Raw genomic sequence first — 17,629 nt, 5'->3', positions numbered from 1 at the left:
ACAGACTTTATTTGCTTCAGGTGTAAAAAACCTTTTCTTCTAGATTTTAGATTGAAAATAAATGGTAGGAAGTAAGAAGCTGTTTATATTGCATATAAAATATATTAAATATTATATTGGGACTTTAGAAAAACTTACTGCAGTTGTTGTTATACTACACTGCAGGTTTTCTTTAGGCCAGTTTTACAACTATTTTTTGTGTTGCAGTGGGGATGCGATGCTCCTGCCACCTCCCACCGCAACGCAAAAAATTGCAAACATGGCCCTGCGACACAGTGCACAGATGGGGTCATATGCTTAGCGCCACGCGTTGCTCAGTGACTTACTTCCTACTGGGCAGGAAGTACATCACGGAGATTCCCTACGGTCCGTGCATGCACGACGCACTGCGCTTTGTCGTTTACACTTCATGCGTCGCCCATAGACTAACATTACCCCAAGCACCGTGCATTAAGCGTTGTGCTTACGGTAATGCACTGTTGCTCTTGTATCAGATCTGCTACTTCCAGCTCACCTCAAGGGACTGCAATAAGTGTGAAAGTCTAGATAGAGTCTATGGAGTCTATGGCATAGACTACCATTGCTTTTGTGGCCCCTTGCAGCAAAACAGGGTAACGCAACGCAAGTTTCACCCAGCTAGTGTAAAAGGGGCCTGAAAGGGGAAATTTTGTTTTGAACCTTTTTATATGCATTTAAAAACAAAGTAAAGAGCCTAAAATGTAGTGGCTGGATGGTGTAATGGTTAAGGGCTCTGCCTCTGACACAGGAGACCAGGGTTTGAATCTAGGCTCTGCCTGTTCAGTAAGCCAGCACCTATTCAGTAGGAGACCTCAGGCAAGTCTCCCTAACACTGCTACTGCCTATAGAGCGCATCCTTGTGGCTGCAGCTCTGGTACTTTGAGTCCGCCAGGAGAAAAGCGCGATATAAATGTTTGCCGTTAATCCCAGTGATAAATTGTCCTGAACAGAAACAAATGTATTTTTACAACAAATGTGGAATGCCATTTAAAGAAATACTCCACTAAGCATTGTGTTTTTTCCAGGGTAGCTGCTTAGTCAATAATGGGGTTAGCCGTCCTATTTAACCCTTACTACCAATGAGCTTTATCCTTTGCTAACCCACGGTTCAGATCTATTCTATAATGGGAAGTGCATTTCCACAGAATGGTATACATATATATCCCATATCCATCCCACAATTCACTACACTTTCAACGGCAGGATCAGGCTATACCTAACAATGCAAGTCCTGCACCTATTAGGAGTTAGTCAGAGTAGCTTCTAGGAACACAGTGCTCTGATTGGCCAGCAGTCATATGACAAACCAGTTTTCATCTTTGAGAAAAGATAACAGAAAAATTTATACTTGCCTACTGGCAATTTTACTTTCCTGGTGCATCTCCATGGCAGCATACTTATGGGTTGACGCCCCCTCAACATAAGACCATATCTCTAAAAGTTTTGAACCCACGGCCCTAGGCCATACTTTTGTATATTCTCTCTCCACAAAGCATTGTTTGTATGCTGCCATGGAGATGCACCAGGAAAGGAAAATTACCTGTAGGTAAGTATACAATTTTCCATTTTCCCTGATGCCTCCATGGCAGCATACTAATGGGATCTACATGGCAATAACCACATCAAAGAGGGGGAACAGGCATGAATGGGAATCAGTTCTCATGCCCACCACTCCTCCATTCTCCTCCGCACCCCTCCACTCTCACCTAAATGCCCCCCTCAGCTTATTCTGGGTTTGGCTATTGTGCGTCCTAGATCGCGTGCCCACTGGCAGTAACGCTATGTGCATGTGGTCACAATTTGTCAGCTCTGGTATGCTTTAAGGCCATCGTATCCACCTGATAATGGAAAATGAATGTCTGCACTGTTGCCTAGCTTGCTGCTCCACAAATGCAAGTGTGTGTTGTGTTTTTATCGCAGGGTAACGCAACAACAGTGCAAGACTTGGTACACTTACCACGTCGTGTTGTGCCGGAAGATCCTGATCGGCCGCTGAGTCGCCGCAAAGTCAACAGCATTTTACCGTTGCACTTTCGCAGCAATGGTGGAAGTAATGAGTCATTAGGCAACCCAGAAAATGTAAATATGTTGGCGGCGGTGCGGCGCACATGCCTCAGGGTCTTATGAATGCCATTTTCTGTGATGCGATGGATCGGAGCATCGCAACTTAATATACACATAGAGCCTGTTGATAAATGTGCGCTTTGAAGGCTTTTAAAGCTAGAACTACAGCTGTTTACTCTAGGACGTTCAATACTGTTGACAATCGTTGTCCAATAGCCCTGCACTGCTTGACCTCCACAGACTTCCACCCCCCCAATCCATTTTTGCTGTTAACAGTATCCAGTTTTCTGGAAATAGGGAAGTACAGATTGAGAGGTTTTGCATTTTCATCCTCTAAGCAAGTGACGCACTCATGTATGGAGTTGTGTATTGGATGATGATGGTCCTTTTTCTTCCCCTGGCATAAAATCCTAGCTAGAACAGCCTGATATGCCACCTGCTCCATCTAACTACTGGGATGGTTGATGTTAATACTCCAATAGACGTAGGCAATAGTCCTTGTCTTACAATTGTTCCCTCTGAGTTTTCTGGACCAAATCAATTAGATTTTCCATCTTGTCTGGAGGATGAGCTATGGTGTTTTTTTTCTGTGTCAAAAAGAACACCTAGATAGATTTTCTGTCTGGAAGGTGAAGGTTGGCTTTTTTTCTGTGTTGATTCACCAACCAAAATGTGTTAGCGATTCTAGAACCACTTCTTGATGTTGTAATATTACTTTTCTTGATTGTGCTAGCAGGAGTAGATTATCCAAATAGCTGTCAATTCTGATTGAGTTCTGAGTAGAGCCACCAATGTATGTAGTACCTTGGAGAAAGTGCTGGTGATGTTAACAGCCCAAATGGAAGAGACGAGAACTTTAGATGACTGTCTTGTATTGTGACATGGATATATGTGTCGCAAAGATCTATCAATAGCATAAGATACTCCAGTTGTACGACAGCAATTATTGTATGTATGGACTCTATCTTGAATCTTTGAGCTTTATGGACTCATTTAAGTATCTCAGATGGATAACTGGTCTCTATCCACCTGATCTTTTTGGTACTAGAAACACTAGCGAGTATACCCCCATGAAATTTTCCAGGATGGGCACCTTTTGAATCACATTTTGATCTAGAAAGTTCTTTTTGAATATTAATTAGATGTTTCTTTTCTGGATTGAAGATGGCATCTTGTTTTTATTTATTTATTTATTTATTGGTGGAGGCCTTTTACATGTCTACGTTTGACCATTCTTGATGGTGTTGGTGGCTCGCATATAGAATAGCAGTTCTGGTACCACCCTTCCACGTGGAAGCCAGAAAGCAGTCATTCACTGGCTACTGGGTGGAGGGGATAATGTGTAACAAGCATAATCGCATATATTTTGGTCAGTGCTGTTCAGGAATGTTATGGTTCCTTTGCGAAGGGGAAGTTGAGGGTTGTACTGCTTATGTTTCTACAGAGATTGTGTGCATAAGGGTGAGATTGTGCTGCAGGCTTTTGCAGGCCATTGGGTGACATTATGGCTCACATAGGACTTGCTATGTTAGGGTCACGATATTTGCACTGTGTTGGGGGGACTATCTGCACATGCTGTGTTGGGGGCAAAACATCTGCTCTAGTTAAATGGGAGACATGAGGGCTGCCCATGTTAATATGCGCGGTCTGCAATACCTAGGCTCAATGTTATGCTTTTCTACATCATTTTATGTATACTCCGGCCCCCCACCAGTCTGAAGTATATTGACCCGGCCCTTGGCCAAAAAAGTTTGGGGACCCCTGATCTATATTCTCTTGCCAGACTTGTCTGTAAGCCTTTAGGTGAGAGCTGACTGGAGAGAGAAACCAACAAAAAGGTTTTGTTGTTGGCTGTGGATTGGTGATGTTTGGTCTATTAGATCTGTGATTGGTTAATTGACTCACCTTCCAATTTCTACAGAATTCTCCTCCAGGCTTGTAAGTCATTGCTTCCTTAAACCTGTTCTGAGATCGATTTCTCTGGAAGGCTTGCTGTCTGCGAAGCCTCCTCTCCTCCAGTTACTATCTTAATGGTTCCTCTCTTCTTTGAAGGGTTTAAAACTTTTTTAGACATGGTCCTATCAGGGTTGAGGGGTGGAGTCAACCCAATAGTAATTCCCAAAAAGAACAAGCCAACTCCGGCTCTCTTGGACACCTCTTTATTGACCCACGAATGAACAGGTACACAATCGTCCCCAGTCTACAACTGTTTCCCGTGCTCTACACGCCGCCTCAGGACACGTGGGGCCTCAATAGTATGCTGCCATGGAGGCACCAGGGCAAGTGTTCTGCTGTATGCCATCATGGTTTAAAAACAAAAATAAACAAGAATTTTTTAAAATGAAATGTATTAATAAAATACAATTTTACGATACAGATGATTGGTGTATACTGCAAGCAATGTATTGATAAGTGCACTTGGTGCCAGCTATTGTAAATAGAGCTCATTTAACAGAACTCATTGTGCTTTAATTACTTTTCTAGACACCTGAATGTGTTCCTCTCTCAAAACAGACATATGTACAGTATGCATATTTTGAGATTGGCTGCCCATAAAGAACCGACACCTATGGAGGGGGAGGGGTTCATGGAGGGGGGGGAGGGAATGTTTAAGTTTATACTTTTCATACTTGAGATGTAAAGAGTCTAATATTTGTGTACTTTATTCTGGATCCTTAGGCTGAGGAAGGAGGAGGAGAGAAGGAAAGCAGAGGAAGAGAAGCAGCGGTTAAAGGAGGAAGCCAAGCTGCTGGCAGAGAAGAAGAGGAAAGAAGAGGAAGAATCAAAGAGAAAAGCAGAAGAAGAAGCAAATAGAAAAGCAGAGGAAGAAAGGCTTCTAAAAGAACAAAAAGAAAAGGAAATGCAGGCTTATCTGGAGAAACAGGTAAACCATTGTTATGTTAGTCCTACATGTACAGGAAAAACATCACTGTATATGTCTTCACATTAATGCACCCACTGATTTACCAACCATTCAGTAACTCTCTGTGGTCTATTACCCTGGAGAGGGCTGCTAAATTCTTGTAACTTAATAGCAGGCTGTTTTAATCTATCCAGCCAGGTCTGCAAATTCATTGATTTAGTCTTAGGGTTCGTTTCCACTATTGCGGTGCAGAATCGCCTGGATTCCACCGCTGTTGAAATTGCATGAAATAGCATGCGGATGCAAATTTTTGCGCGTTTTTTTGCCGCGAATTCGCATAGGTGAGGGTATATGCGAATTTAACCATGTCACTGCCTGTTTGAATTACATTGGTACCTATGCGAATTCGCATGCGAATTCGCATGAAAATTCGCATACCATAGCCGCATGCGAATTTCCTATTAAATACATTAGCGGCGATTCGCATGCATTCCACTCGCAGGCGAATTCGTTGGCTCTTTTGTGCGTTTTTTTACCGCTGAAAAAAACGCACCTCAACAACGCTACAGTGGAAACAGGCCCATCCACTTGCATTACATGTGCGAATCCGCATGCGTTGGACGCATGCGGATTCGCGATAGTGGAAACGAGCCCTTAAAGAAAATTTGAAGCCACCCTGAAAAAATAAGTTAGCTCCCTTTGGAAATGGAAGGGCCTGGATCTCATAGAGCCTTCCCGGTCCTCTCTCCGTGCCCTCAGTCCATCGCTGTACCCCCGTGAAAGGCCTTCAGGACTCCTCTGGGACAGGAGTGCTTATGAAGATGGGGCACATCCATTTTGCATATGCAGGATCACAGTATAAACCCACTTGTCTTCAGAAGTTCTTGGGGATGCAAGTATTTCTGAAGCCTTCATGAGGAATCCCAAGTAGGTATTCGACCAGTAAATCGAATAAGTTTCAGGGGGGATAATGGTGGATGGGAAGACCTTATTGGGATCCTTCCCTCTACATAGGTAAATATCAAACTTTCTTTCAGGTTCGCTTCAGTTTTACCGTGTTACCTACCCAGTTTACATATTTTGATGAACTGTCCCGCGTATCTCATCATCCCTATGTAACCCCAGCAGATCTTGTTACAGCTTATGCTGTTGCCTGAGTTCTACCTTTACATCAATCCCATTAGAAAGAAGAGGCTGAAGTGAAGGCTCGAGAAGCAGCAGAAGCCATGAGAGTGGAAAGGGAACAGATTATACAGCAGATTGAACAAGAGCGCCTGGAAAGGAAGAAGGTGAGTCTCTTGTTGCCATGAGTGAAGATGGCCATAACTGGTTTGGGAATTCAGATGGTATGTAAACAATTTTGTTAATTTTAACCACTTTATCAACAAATCAGTAGATATACGTCCTCTGTGACTTCATCTAAGCCACAAGTCAGTAGATCTACTGACTTGTACAGAAGCAGTGCTGTGCAGGATTGAGCTTGCGCCTGTGCACATTTCTGGCACTATCTGGTGCAGCACTAATTGGTGAATGGGAATATATGTTTCCTGAGCTAATGAGATTGATTTTTACTATTAAAAATACTTTTATTTTCTCATTTCATAGTGAAAAATACCCTCTGTAGCATTATTTCAGAATCAAATATCTTCACCATAAATTGTGACCGGAACATAATCTAAGTTTTGTGATAAGCAGTAAGAATAGCCAAACAGAATGTGTGTTTTTTATCTACAGTAGCACTTTTTATTTTTAAACTGGGATTGGTACAACCGAGAAATGTTTTTTTCTATTTTTTTTCTTTGTTTTCCCATTAAAATTCATAGAAAACAAAATTGTTCGAGGGGGGAAAAATGGCATCCAATGAAAGCGTAGTTTGTTTTGAAAAAAACAACATTTCTGTGTCCTAAGTAGGGATAAAGTTATTTCTGATTAAATAAGGACGTAGCTAAACTGTGAAAACTGCTCTGGCCAATAAGTGGAAAAAAGGTCTTTATGCAAAGTGGTTAAAATGATCATATAAGTATCATCTTGGTTTTTTTTAAGGATATTTCAATGATCCTAAAACTAATAACAGAGGTTGTATAAAAAAAAGCACCCTGAAATGTAGGAATCTAGTGCTTTACAAGGGTTCAGAACCACTGTGTTAAGCTAGCCATACTCAATAATAGCCAGATCTTAAGTCTTGGTGGTTGTGATGAACACTACTACCTTGTCCACTCAGTTTAAGCTAGAACTGATTTAAAATTGATTAAACTTTTAATGTTGTACACCCTATGCAGTACATCACAGCTGCTCACCCTCTGCTGCTCCTCTCCCTACCCATTCCAGACAGAGCTTCTGATATTCCTGATCTCACTTTCATTATTTGGGCACGTTACATTGCATCTGCTATGGATTAGCTGCCCCTAAGTGATGTTAACTCTATTTTTTGGGAAAAATGTATTTGCTGGAAAAAGATTTGAACTCCCATCTGTGCCATGTCAGGACATAGTGCAGTGGCTTCCTGAACGTTTTTAGTGAGTAGTCTGCGTTATTTACATTTACGCCTCCACATCCAGAACTTATTCTTAACAAATACAGGACATCCTGTAATGGGTTTACTACTAAAAATAATAATTTCACTGCAGGTATGTGAATCCAATTGCATACACGTTTTTCAGCCACACCACCGAGTTCTTATATGACCTACCTAATAGACCATCTACTGAAGAAATCCAGTCCAGTTTATCTGCAAGCCTTACACCCTCCAGGGTGCTCCAAGCCATTCTTACACTGTTTATGGTAGGGTTCTCAAACTTTGCACAGTTGGTCAATGCGATTAATATTCAGAAAAGTGGGTGGAGCCTACAAAAGCCAATCAAAAGTCACCTATTGATTTTCAAGAGGAATATTTCATTGCTGCTATTCTTGCACTCTTAATGGCACAAGCTTCAAACCTGGTACAGTTGGTCATTGGGTGACTGGTTCCATATTCCAAAAAGAGGGTGGAGCCAGAGCTATCAGATTTGTTTCATTTCGATGCAAATTATTGATGCCAAAGACCACAAAGATCACAAACTAGGTAATTGAGTAATTGTGTGTTAGGGTTAGAAAAAGTGGGCGGAGCCAACATCAGCCAAATACATACCTGGGCAATGCCGGGCCATCAGCTAGTAGTTAATAAATTCCACAATACCAGGAGAGGGAAGTGAGGAAATTGTGCATGATCCCTGGAATCGTGCATTGTAAAGAACACATTGCGTTATGGACACTGTGGATATGTGTGCAATGTATACTATACACCCCAGCTGATATTTCATCACAACAAGATCAGTCTGAGGCCTGTAAGGATTTGGGGAACAGACTGAATAGTGGACTGCCTTTAAGAAACTTCTGTTTATATTTATTTGCAGAGAATTGATGAGATCATGAAAAGAACCAGGAAGAGTGATGCCCAAGAAACCAAGGTATGCTTTCCTCTGATGCCTTCTATAGGGACCCATACACTTCTCAATCTGCCACCGGATCGACCATTGGATAAATCCTCTCCTGATCGAATCTGGTCAGAGAAGGATCCATTATCTGCCCACACACTGCAGACCGAATTCCAATAGACTTCAACATGAAATCTATTGAAAATCGTCCTAGCACCACCACTGTCTCTGCTTGCCAGCCTGACTAATGGCTAAATGTTTTCTGCCAATCTTTATTTCACTCTTCTCAGTTGCAACCTTTTATACTGGGGAGACGGTGCTGGGGGTTCCGTCGCATTCGTCGCTCGTCCCGATGTCTCATGCTGTTACCACCGCGCACAAAATTGAGCACATCAGCCCGACATCTGACAGCATGTCTGATCAATACATGAAACCAGTTTCGGCCTGAAATTAGTTGAATTGTTGACCAGGCATGCTCTTGGCAGCACTGATTTTGATCTGATGATCGATTGGCAGCCAAGTCGCCTAATGTTTTGCAAGCAACCTCACCTATGCACATGTGGGGTAATTATTCTTGGCTACTTGGAATTCACCTAGCTTAGACACTAATTACCCTACCTCTGCATAGGTGAGGTTACCTGCAAAACATGCACCATTGGGGAGTCACGAGGACAGATTTGAGAAATATTGTGCTAGTCCAACAAGTCTGTATGCAACTAACTGCTTAGTATATAGAACATGCACATAGCTGAGATACCAGAAACCCTCATGTCTCATCTTTGCTTCTATGACTGCTAACCTAAAAGCAGATCACACTTCTGAGTAAATAACAATGATTCTGCTTATGTAGTGTTATTTACTTTGTTTCAGAAGGAGGAGCTAAAACCAGAGATTCAGTCATCTTTAAATTCTGAAAAAGTAACAAAGGAAAATGAAACAGGTGGGTGAATTTATTTAAGTAAACAGTACTATTGTGACACTGGGTAATCACACTGAGAATAAGATAATCATAGTCAGTCAGCTATGGTCAAACACGTAATATCAGATAATCAGCGGTACAAAAGGACTGAGGCAAGGCTAGGTCAAATAACAGGCTAGGTTCATACACTGGTAGTCAGATGGCTGAGGTACAAACAAGGATGAGACAGAGTTGTTAGGCCAGCCGAGGTCTATACCGAGGATCAGATGACTGTATTACAGAGGGATGAGACTAATCAAAGTGAAGGGCACGCCAGGTCATACACGGAATAACAATCAGGATATATCTGGTCTAAGTAGAGTACATATTTATCGGCTGTGTGTGTGTGTGTGTGTATATGTATGTATGTATATGTATATATATATATATATATATATATATATATATATATATATATATATATATATATATATATATATATATATATATATATATATATATATATATATATATATATATATATATATATATATATATATATATATATATATATATAATATATTATTTCTCTGAAAACTAGCTGACTAGGTACAATAGTAAGCCAAGGTCCAGTGCTCAGCAAACTGATCGCTATCACGGAAGGCTATGATATGAAAGAAGTTACTCTGCACCACGAAGCCAAATTAAGTATAAAGGAAGCCCAATTCAAATAATGAAAGTTGTAGTTACTATTTTGTGTCGTCCTGTTTTCATGTGATGATCATTTTTTTTCTGTGGCTAGAGTTAGAGGAACACTGCTCAAAAAGGATATTTATTTTTGAGGTGTTTTTGTAGATGCTGGATAATTACCTTGTTTCTGAGCTCTCTAGGGCTCTACAGCTGTAGGTGTGTGCGATTTTCCTAGTCCTGCATCACTTCTGCAGCCATTACAGTTTCCATGTTGGGTTTCATTTTGTGTCAAGGAATTGGAACAGGTGTGTATAGCTAGGGCCGCTTTTAAGGGCAGCACGGTGGGTCACTGCCCGGGGTGAAGCGGGGGAGGGGGGAGAAGCGGGCTTGTACAGCGTGATGAGAGAAGGGGTGACGTGACTCGCCTCTCTAGGCTCCAGGAATGCACAAGATAATTATTTCTTCTAGATGACCCAATCTCTATGGCTCCAGCAGCATCTGTCATGGTGGGTTATGTCCTGAGACACGCCTCTGGAACCACAGGGATGGAAAGCCTAGGAGGAAGATGGACCATGTGTATAGCTCAGTCTCTCCACCCTTCTGCTTGCCAATCAGCATGTTGGAAGAAGAGCTTTCAGGATACCTAATCTTGGGGGCCCCTCTGGCTACCAACTACTGCGGGGCTGTCTCTGGCTACCTGTACTGGAGGCTACCTAATACTTTAGAGTTACCACTGGCTGTACTGGGGGCTACTGAATACCTATACTGTGGGCTACCCAACACTGCAAACTCGTGCTGAGAGCGTTTTAGCCTAGAAACTGCCCTGTATACAGCTAATCATGGAATGTTCTACTGGACACCACATTGGGATGTTCACAAAGCTTTTTCACCTGTTTTCACCTTGTATATGTTAAATTTTTAAGCTCCCAAAAATATAATATAATTATGGTAAGAAAAGTAATATTGAAATGAAGTTAATCAGGAACAACTTACTTTGAGTGATTATTTTGCTTGTAAATGTGCTGAAAGGTTAATTTTATCAATTAGGTGATAAACCATTTATGAGAAGTTTTGTGAATAGAGCCCACTGTATAGTTTCTCTGGTTCCCTCATGGCAGTATCCAAATTTTGAACATTCCATTGGGTACCATACAAACTTTATAAATGGAACAAATGCGATAGTATGCAGTATTTAGGATGTTTTTATTTTTCTGGCCTGACTGGATCTAATAAGATAATGCAGTTATCTTTTGTGGGGGACATACAGTATTTAAGCCTTAGTTCATACTAGTTCCTACCTGTTGGTAAACAGGAGGCGATTCAATTACTTACAAAATGTTCATACTTTAATACAGCCATTGCTGGGAATTTCCCTTGAAAGTCACTTGATCCAGGGATTGATTCAGAAAAGAGTCCGCTGCTAGGAGAGTGGGTGTTGCTTCCTCCGCTAGTAATGTCCCTTAGGGTGGGTGTGTCTGTCTGGTGGGTGTTGGCCTGGTAGGGATGCTGTGAGCTGGAGTTGCATGTGTCTTCTATATCTTTACAAGTGTGCACAAGCCTCAAGATGTTGCAGCAGTTCTCCATACATCGCATGTTAAATAAAGGACACCAGCAGAGAGTCAATGACGTGATCCCACCCAACTCCTCTTTCTGTGAAGGTATTGACTCTTTGCGGCCAGCACTGCAGTACTTATTTTTCTGTTCAGTTTCTTAGGGCTGTTTCACACTGAAAATCACGACTTTGCTACATGCGGCACTTTTTCCGGATCACAAGGCTGCAGTGTGCATGCTCCAATAGGAAGACACTGCACTAGCGATTTTCCAATCTCTTGAAGCTGCAGCCCAATCGCCCTCCCCCCAGTGTGAAATAGCCCTAACTGCTTGTGTATGAAAGAATTAAACCATTTTCAATATTTTCCCCAGTGTGTTTATAAATGTTGTGTGTACCCCTCATCATCCTGTCATACCTGCAATAAGAAACCATTTTAGACTTTTATAAAGAGACTGGTTAGGGTGTGAAAATACATCTGCCCTGGAAAACTTTACTACATCAATCTCATAGTTCCATGAATGCCCGTTATATGTGTCTTTGTGCCAGGTCCATTAATGTACAATGTGCACTGATAAGTGGGTCATACCGATATCATTTACAGGAAGTGCTATTAACTCTGTAGTGGTTTATGTTAAAGGAAACTTAGGATGCTCTTCGCCCTTCTGTGTGATTCCTCCCTCATGAGCCACCTTCTGGGGTCTGAATCTGTCTTCTGTATAGCTAAGTGGTGTCTAATAATACTAAGCCCACAAGCTCCTTTTCCAGATTGGCGGAAGGAGGAGGGGTAGAGGAACAAACGATGTGGTTGCCAGGACTCTAGGAATCTTTCTCTAGAGGTAGCAAGAATATAACACAATAGAATAAGGAGTAATTCGTGAACAGGGCCATTTCTAGACATTTTGGAACCAATAACAAAAGGAAAGGTTATTTCCAGAAATGATGTTGTTTCCCAAAATGTGTCTATAAAGAATACCAAAATTGTTACTATGCCAGAAACACTTCACTGGTCCAAACTCACTGAGCCTATACAACAAACACTTCCTATAGTTATTATAAATGGTATATGTAGCCGCTTTTGTAAAAGAAAACAACTATTGTTTATATACAACCTAAGTCATTACAAGTCAGAATATTGTCTTGAAAATCTAGAAGACTTGGAACAATCAATAAAGACCAAATCTAAATTAGGACAAAAGTAGCACCTGCAATATCACGGTTATGCTATTCACGGTGGCGTAGTGCTTGGCACTCCCGCCTTGCCACCCTCCCACACCCCAAAAACATACAGATAAGTTACTTGGCTTCCCCCTATATTGGCCCTAGACTATGATACATGCACTACACAATACATGCATAGGCATATGACTATGGGAGAGACTAGATTGTGAGCCCCTCTGAGAGACCTCTAAGCGACAAGACAAAATACTCTGTACAGCACTGCAGAAGATGTCTGTGCTATATAAATTATATTAATTCAGGCCTTGTTTGCTATGCAATTATGTTAAGCTCCTTGCAATGTTTTACACATTTTAACTTGTTTGCACCATGGTCACCTCTTTATCTCCATGTGTCATTTCTGCTGTCTTCTCTGTGTTCTGAAGAAGACTGGCTTCAGATAGAGGCTCATGAGGAAGGGGTGCTCTGAAGGGGAAGTGTACATTGCTGTTTTATAGTCATTTCAGACTGCTAATTCAAGACTAAATAAAGTATCGTGCAAATATTTGTACTGACATGTTTTATGGTTCCCTGGTTAATGTTTTTAGTGCAAATCAATGGGATATCCTCACATCTGGAAGCTAAAGAACCTGCTGTGGCAATCAGTGAGCCAAAACCTCAGGGACTCTTCCCCAATAGTCTGAAAGCAAATGTCGGCCTCGTGCACCTGGATGCCTTCGAAGGAAAATATAGCAGCTTGGATGATTCCACTGATGAAGTTCAGTCAATGGATGTGAGGTATGTCACTGTTAATCATATAATTGGCTTCCTTCAAAGCATCAACATATTGACCCTTATTCAATTCACTTTATCTCCTAAATTTTCTTCGAGGTGATATTTTCACACATTATCAATAAAATGCCTTTTAACGCACAAGCATATAAGAAAATTATCAGAATAATTTTGACAGTACGCTTTCACCTACTTTGTGGTTGTACATTTGAATAAGGCATCTGTTCAAAATGGCTCAGGATAGTGGTAGTCGAATATTTGTAAACTTACCAATATACTACTACAGTCGTACAGAAAATTGTCAGTAATATTTACCAATATTTAATTATGACCTAACCTCTCATACTCTCACACAGAACCCTCCTCTGATGGTGCCTAAACCTTACCCCATGGCCCAAAAGTGGTGCCTAACCCTTAAAGAGACTCTGAAGTCTAATTTTTTACCTCTTTTCTTCATAAATTCCTGTTAAGCATGAATGCCCCCCTTGAATCGCCGCATTCCCGGAGCAGATGGGTTATTCATTGCTGTGTAATTGACCTGCAAAGTTCTATGACTTTGCAGGTCGTAGATTATGCTGCCCTGACACTCAGGGCTTCTCTTACTGGAGAGGCTGAGCTTTGAGCTGTAACTCAGCCTCTCCGCAATCAATCTCCGCGAATCTCCGCCTCCTCCCCGCCCCTCTCAGTGAAAGAAGACTGAAAGGGGCGGGGAGAGGCGGCGATCAGCAGAGATTGACTGCGAAGAGGCAGAGCTACAGCTGAAAGCTCAGCCTCTCCAGGAAGAGAAGCTCCGGAGGTTTTCAGGGCTGTAAATACAGTAATAAATCGCCCATCTGCCACGGGGATGCGGCGAATCTATTGGGGCATTTATGCAGAACAGGATTATATGAAGAAAAGAGGTGAAAAAGGAGACTTCAGAGTCTCTTTAATACCCCCTCCCTGTAGGTGTCTAACCTTAACCCCCCTGTGGGCTACTAACTTAACCCTGCATCTAATCTATATTATAGCGCGCGGCCTTTTAAACAAGAAGCTCCTTGCACCATTTATAACTGCTTTGACTTTTTGGTACTTTTTCAATTGCAGAGTGCTAAAAAGTTAATATGAACAGAAGATGAAAAATTATCTTCTAGGAGAAAACTTAAAGGGGAACTGAAGAGAGAGGTGTATGGAGGCTGTCATGTTTATTTCCTTTTAGACAATACCAGTTGCCTGGCAGCCCTGCTGATCCTCTGCCTCTAATACTATTAACCATAGCCCCTGAACAAGCATTCAGCAGATCAGGTGTTTCAGTGGTTCAGACTTATAAGTCTGATCTGACAAGACTAGCTGCATGCTTGTTTCTGGTTTTAATCAGATACTACTGCAGAGAAATAGACCAGCAGGGCCGCCAGGTAACTGGTATTGATTAAAAGGAAATAAACATGATAGCCTCCATATACCTCTCTCTTCAGTTCCCCTTTAAGAGGAAAAGTGAACTGAATAAGGGCCCCACGTTATTGCATTGCACTGGAAGAGGTTACAGCTAATCATGGAAGAGCCATTTTCATGAGAATACTAGAAAAATGTGTTAGCGAAACTGGCTGTAACAAGAGATGGTGGGAGTAGTTTACACCATTCAGCATAAAAAAAAACCCTGTACAGGTAGTTACAATTTTATATATTACACTTCAGTGGTGTAACAGCTTTGAAGATTAGCTAGAAACTGTTAACCCATAATAGTAATGAGATGAAGATTATATGAATAGAAATATTGGTTTACTTGTACAGACTACCAACAGTATCCTTTTTCTAAAATGCCTTCAAAACACTAATAAAAAAAACAAAAAAAAAATCTGTAATCAGAATTTAGTGTTGCACATTGGGTTTTGTATAAAACGTTGTCGTGCTTTTCTCGCAGTCCAGTATCTAAGGACGAGCTGATATCCATCCCGGAATTTTCACCATTGAATGAAATCAATCCGAGTGTTTCTCTGGAGCAGAATGGGACTGATCACTCCACAGCTTTAGACGATCTGCTGGACTTCACCGGCCAGGCTACCTATTCCAAGATCTCCAGTGAGAGCATACACATTGATGACTGTAACAGAAACCTTATTGATGGATTTAACAGTCCTGGACAGGAACCTAAACTTAACACAATCTGCTGATTTACGCAGCACAGTGTAACATGGGTAATGTATTAGTATATTTTTATGTATATACAATAGAAAAAGTGCCTCATTTAAAGTGTTAGTGTGCATACACCTAAGTGTGCTTAAAATGTCTTGAATTGGAGCCCTGATCAATAAAGCAATATTCTTGGATTAGTGATTTAAACCTCAGTATACAACAGAGGCAAGTCCCCTCCAATATATACAGTATAAGCTGTTGCTCTGTGCTTAAAGGGTACCTGTAGTCAAAGTAAAAAAAAAAGTTAGATATTTACCTCAGTAGGGGGAATCCTCTGGATGGTGCTTCCTCGATCCCTCACGCCCCTCCTGCCCTGTGCCTCGGACCTTGTAAACGGACTGCAACAGTAATTAAAAAGAACCCGAGGTGGGTTTTAGAAATCCTAATTGCACACAGAGGCTGGGTCTGCATATAATGCCCAGCCTCTGTTACTATATTGTTCTCCCCCAGGCCCCCCCAGTCCCCCCCGCGCTCTGCTATCCCCCATAAATCAAACCGCCTTGCTAGCGACACACAGCATGTCAATAGCAGGCTGTTTACATGGCCACTGTCACTCTCGCCGCTCCCCGCCTCCTTCATATCGCCGCTCCCCACTTGCGCCCCTTCCCTCCAATCAGCGGGGAGGAAAGGGACGCAGGCGGGAAGCGGCGATATGAAGGAGGCGGGGGAGCAGCAGAGAGTGACAGTGGCCATGTAAACAGCCTGCTATTGACACGCTGTGTGTCGCTAGCAAGGCGGTTTGATTTATGGGGGCCAGCAGAGCGCAGGGGGGGTCTGGGGGAGAACAATATAGTAACAAAGGCTGGGCATTATATGCAAAATTAGGATTTTTAAAACCCACCTCGGGTTCTCTTTAAGAAAATTGTTCACGGCTGCACTCCTTTCTGTGTACAAGCATGGCACAGGCGCAAAGTACAGCTCACTCCTGTGCAGTAGTACCGAGCAGCTCATGCAGGGGTTTTTCTCCATGCTCGAGCAGCTCCATACTACTGCGCGGACCCATTGGCACCTGCGCAGTACGGCAGCACTTGTACACTGAGGAGAACGTGGCCATGAAGGCAGTGCAGGTATCCAAGCATGCTAAAGCCCATTAGAGTAAAATCACTGCAAGAGAGGAGCCACAACTTCCCTCTAGTGAGAAAGGTATATGGAGGCTGCTACATTTATTTACTTTTAAACAATGCAAATTGCCTGGCTGTCCTGCTGATCATCTGCCTCTATCACTTTTAGCCATAGACTTTAAACAAGCATGAAGATCAGATGTTTAACTGTATTTGCTGCATGCTTGTTTCAGGTGTGTGGTGTGATTCAGACACTACTAATACCAGAAAGATCAGCAGGACTGCCAGGCAACTGGTTTTGTTTAAAATGAAATGAATATGGCAGCCTCCATATGTCTCTCACTCAGAGCCGGATTAAGGACAAATGGAGCCCTAAGCAAGGTAGCAAATTTGGGCCCCCTCCTTCAACCCACTCTGCCCCCCCCCCCCCCCCCCCCCGAACACTAGCAAGTTACTGGGAATTTAGAAGTATATGGATATAAACACATTGTCATTGGGCAGCACGGCGGTTGGCGTTCTCGCCTGACAGCACGGGGGCCCCTGTTTGACTCTCAGCCAGGGCTTTTTCTGCAAAGAGTTTCTATGTTCTCCCCATGTCTGTGTGGGCTTCCTCCGGGCACTCTGGTTTGCTCCCACACCCCAAAAACATACAGAGAAGTTAATTGGCTTCCCCCTAAATTGGCCCTAGACTACAATACATACACTACACAATACATACAGACAGACATATGATGACTATGGTAGGGACTAGATTGTGAGCCCCTCTGAGGGACAGTTAGTGACAAGACAATGTACTCTGCACAGCACTGTGGAGGATTTTGGTGCTATATAAATAGTCATGCTGAAAGTATCCTGCAGAGTGGCCATAGCATACACACATTATTCTCACACATTGCCAGTAAACATATTACTTCCCATGAAAATGTTCACACTGTAATCAGGCTGTCAGCCTCA

The 17,629-nt window shown here is 42.2% G+C and overlaps 1 protein-coding gene across 8 annotated transcripts in view; it reads left to right on the top strand.

Annotated features, from left to right (window-relative positions):
• MAP7D2 (MAP7 domain containing 2) overlaps positions 1 to 17,629 on the top strand; it is a 179,033-nt gene that overhangs the window by 148,518 nt on the left and 12,886 nt on the right. For 5 of the 8 annotated variants that reach the window (XM_068270001.1, XM_068270003.1, XM_068269998.1 and 2 more), the window contains 7 exons: positions 4,762 to 4,966; positions 6,130 to 6,234; positions 8,338 to 8,391; positions 9,229 to 9,298; positions 11,494 to 11,604; positions 13,262 to 13,451; positions 15,343 to 15,616. In XM_068270001.1, the coding sequence (XP_068126102.1) occupies positions 4,762 to 4,966; positions 6,130 to 6,234; positions 8,338 to 8,391; positions 9,229 to 9,298; positions 11,494 to 11,604; positions 13,262 to 13,451; positions 15,343 to 15,592 (985 nt within the window). In that variant the 3' untranslated portion in view covers positions 15,593 to 15,616. The remainder of the gene's footprint in view (positions 1 to 4,761; positions 4,967 to 6,129; positions 6,235 to 8,337; positions 8,392 to 9,228; positions 9,299 to 11,493; positions 11,605 to 13,261; positions 13,452 to 15,342; positions 15,617 to 17,629) is intronic. The other 3 variants (XM_068270002.1, XM_068270004.1, XM_068270000.1) reach the window with 2 other exon arrangements.

The sequence above is a fragment of the Hyperolius riggenbachi genome, chromosome 2 (genome assembly GCF_040937935.1).
Source record: "Hyperolius riggenbachi isolate aHypRig1 chromosome 2, aHypRig1.pri, whole genome shotgun sequence".
In the NCBI taxonomy this organism is placed as follows: domain Eukaryota; kingdom Metazoa; phylum Chordata; class Amphibia; order Anura; family Hyperoliidae; genus Hyperolius; species Hyperolius riggenbachi.
The sequence above is the reverse complement of the archived record's forward strand: the minus strand, read 5'-3'. Positions and strand labels throughout refer to the sequence as shown.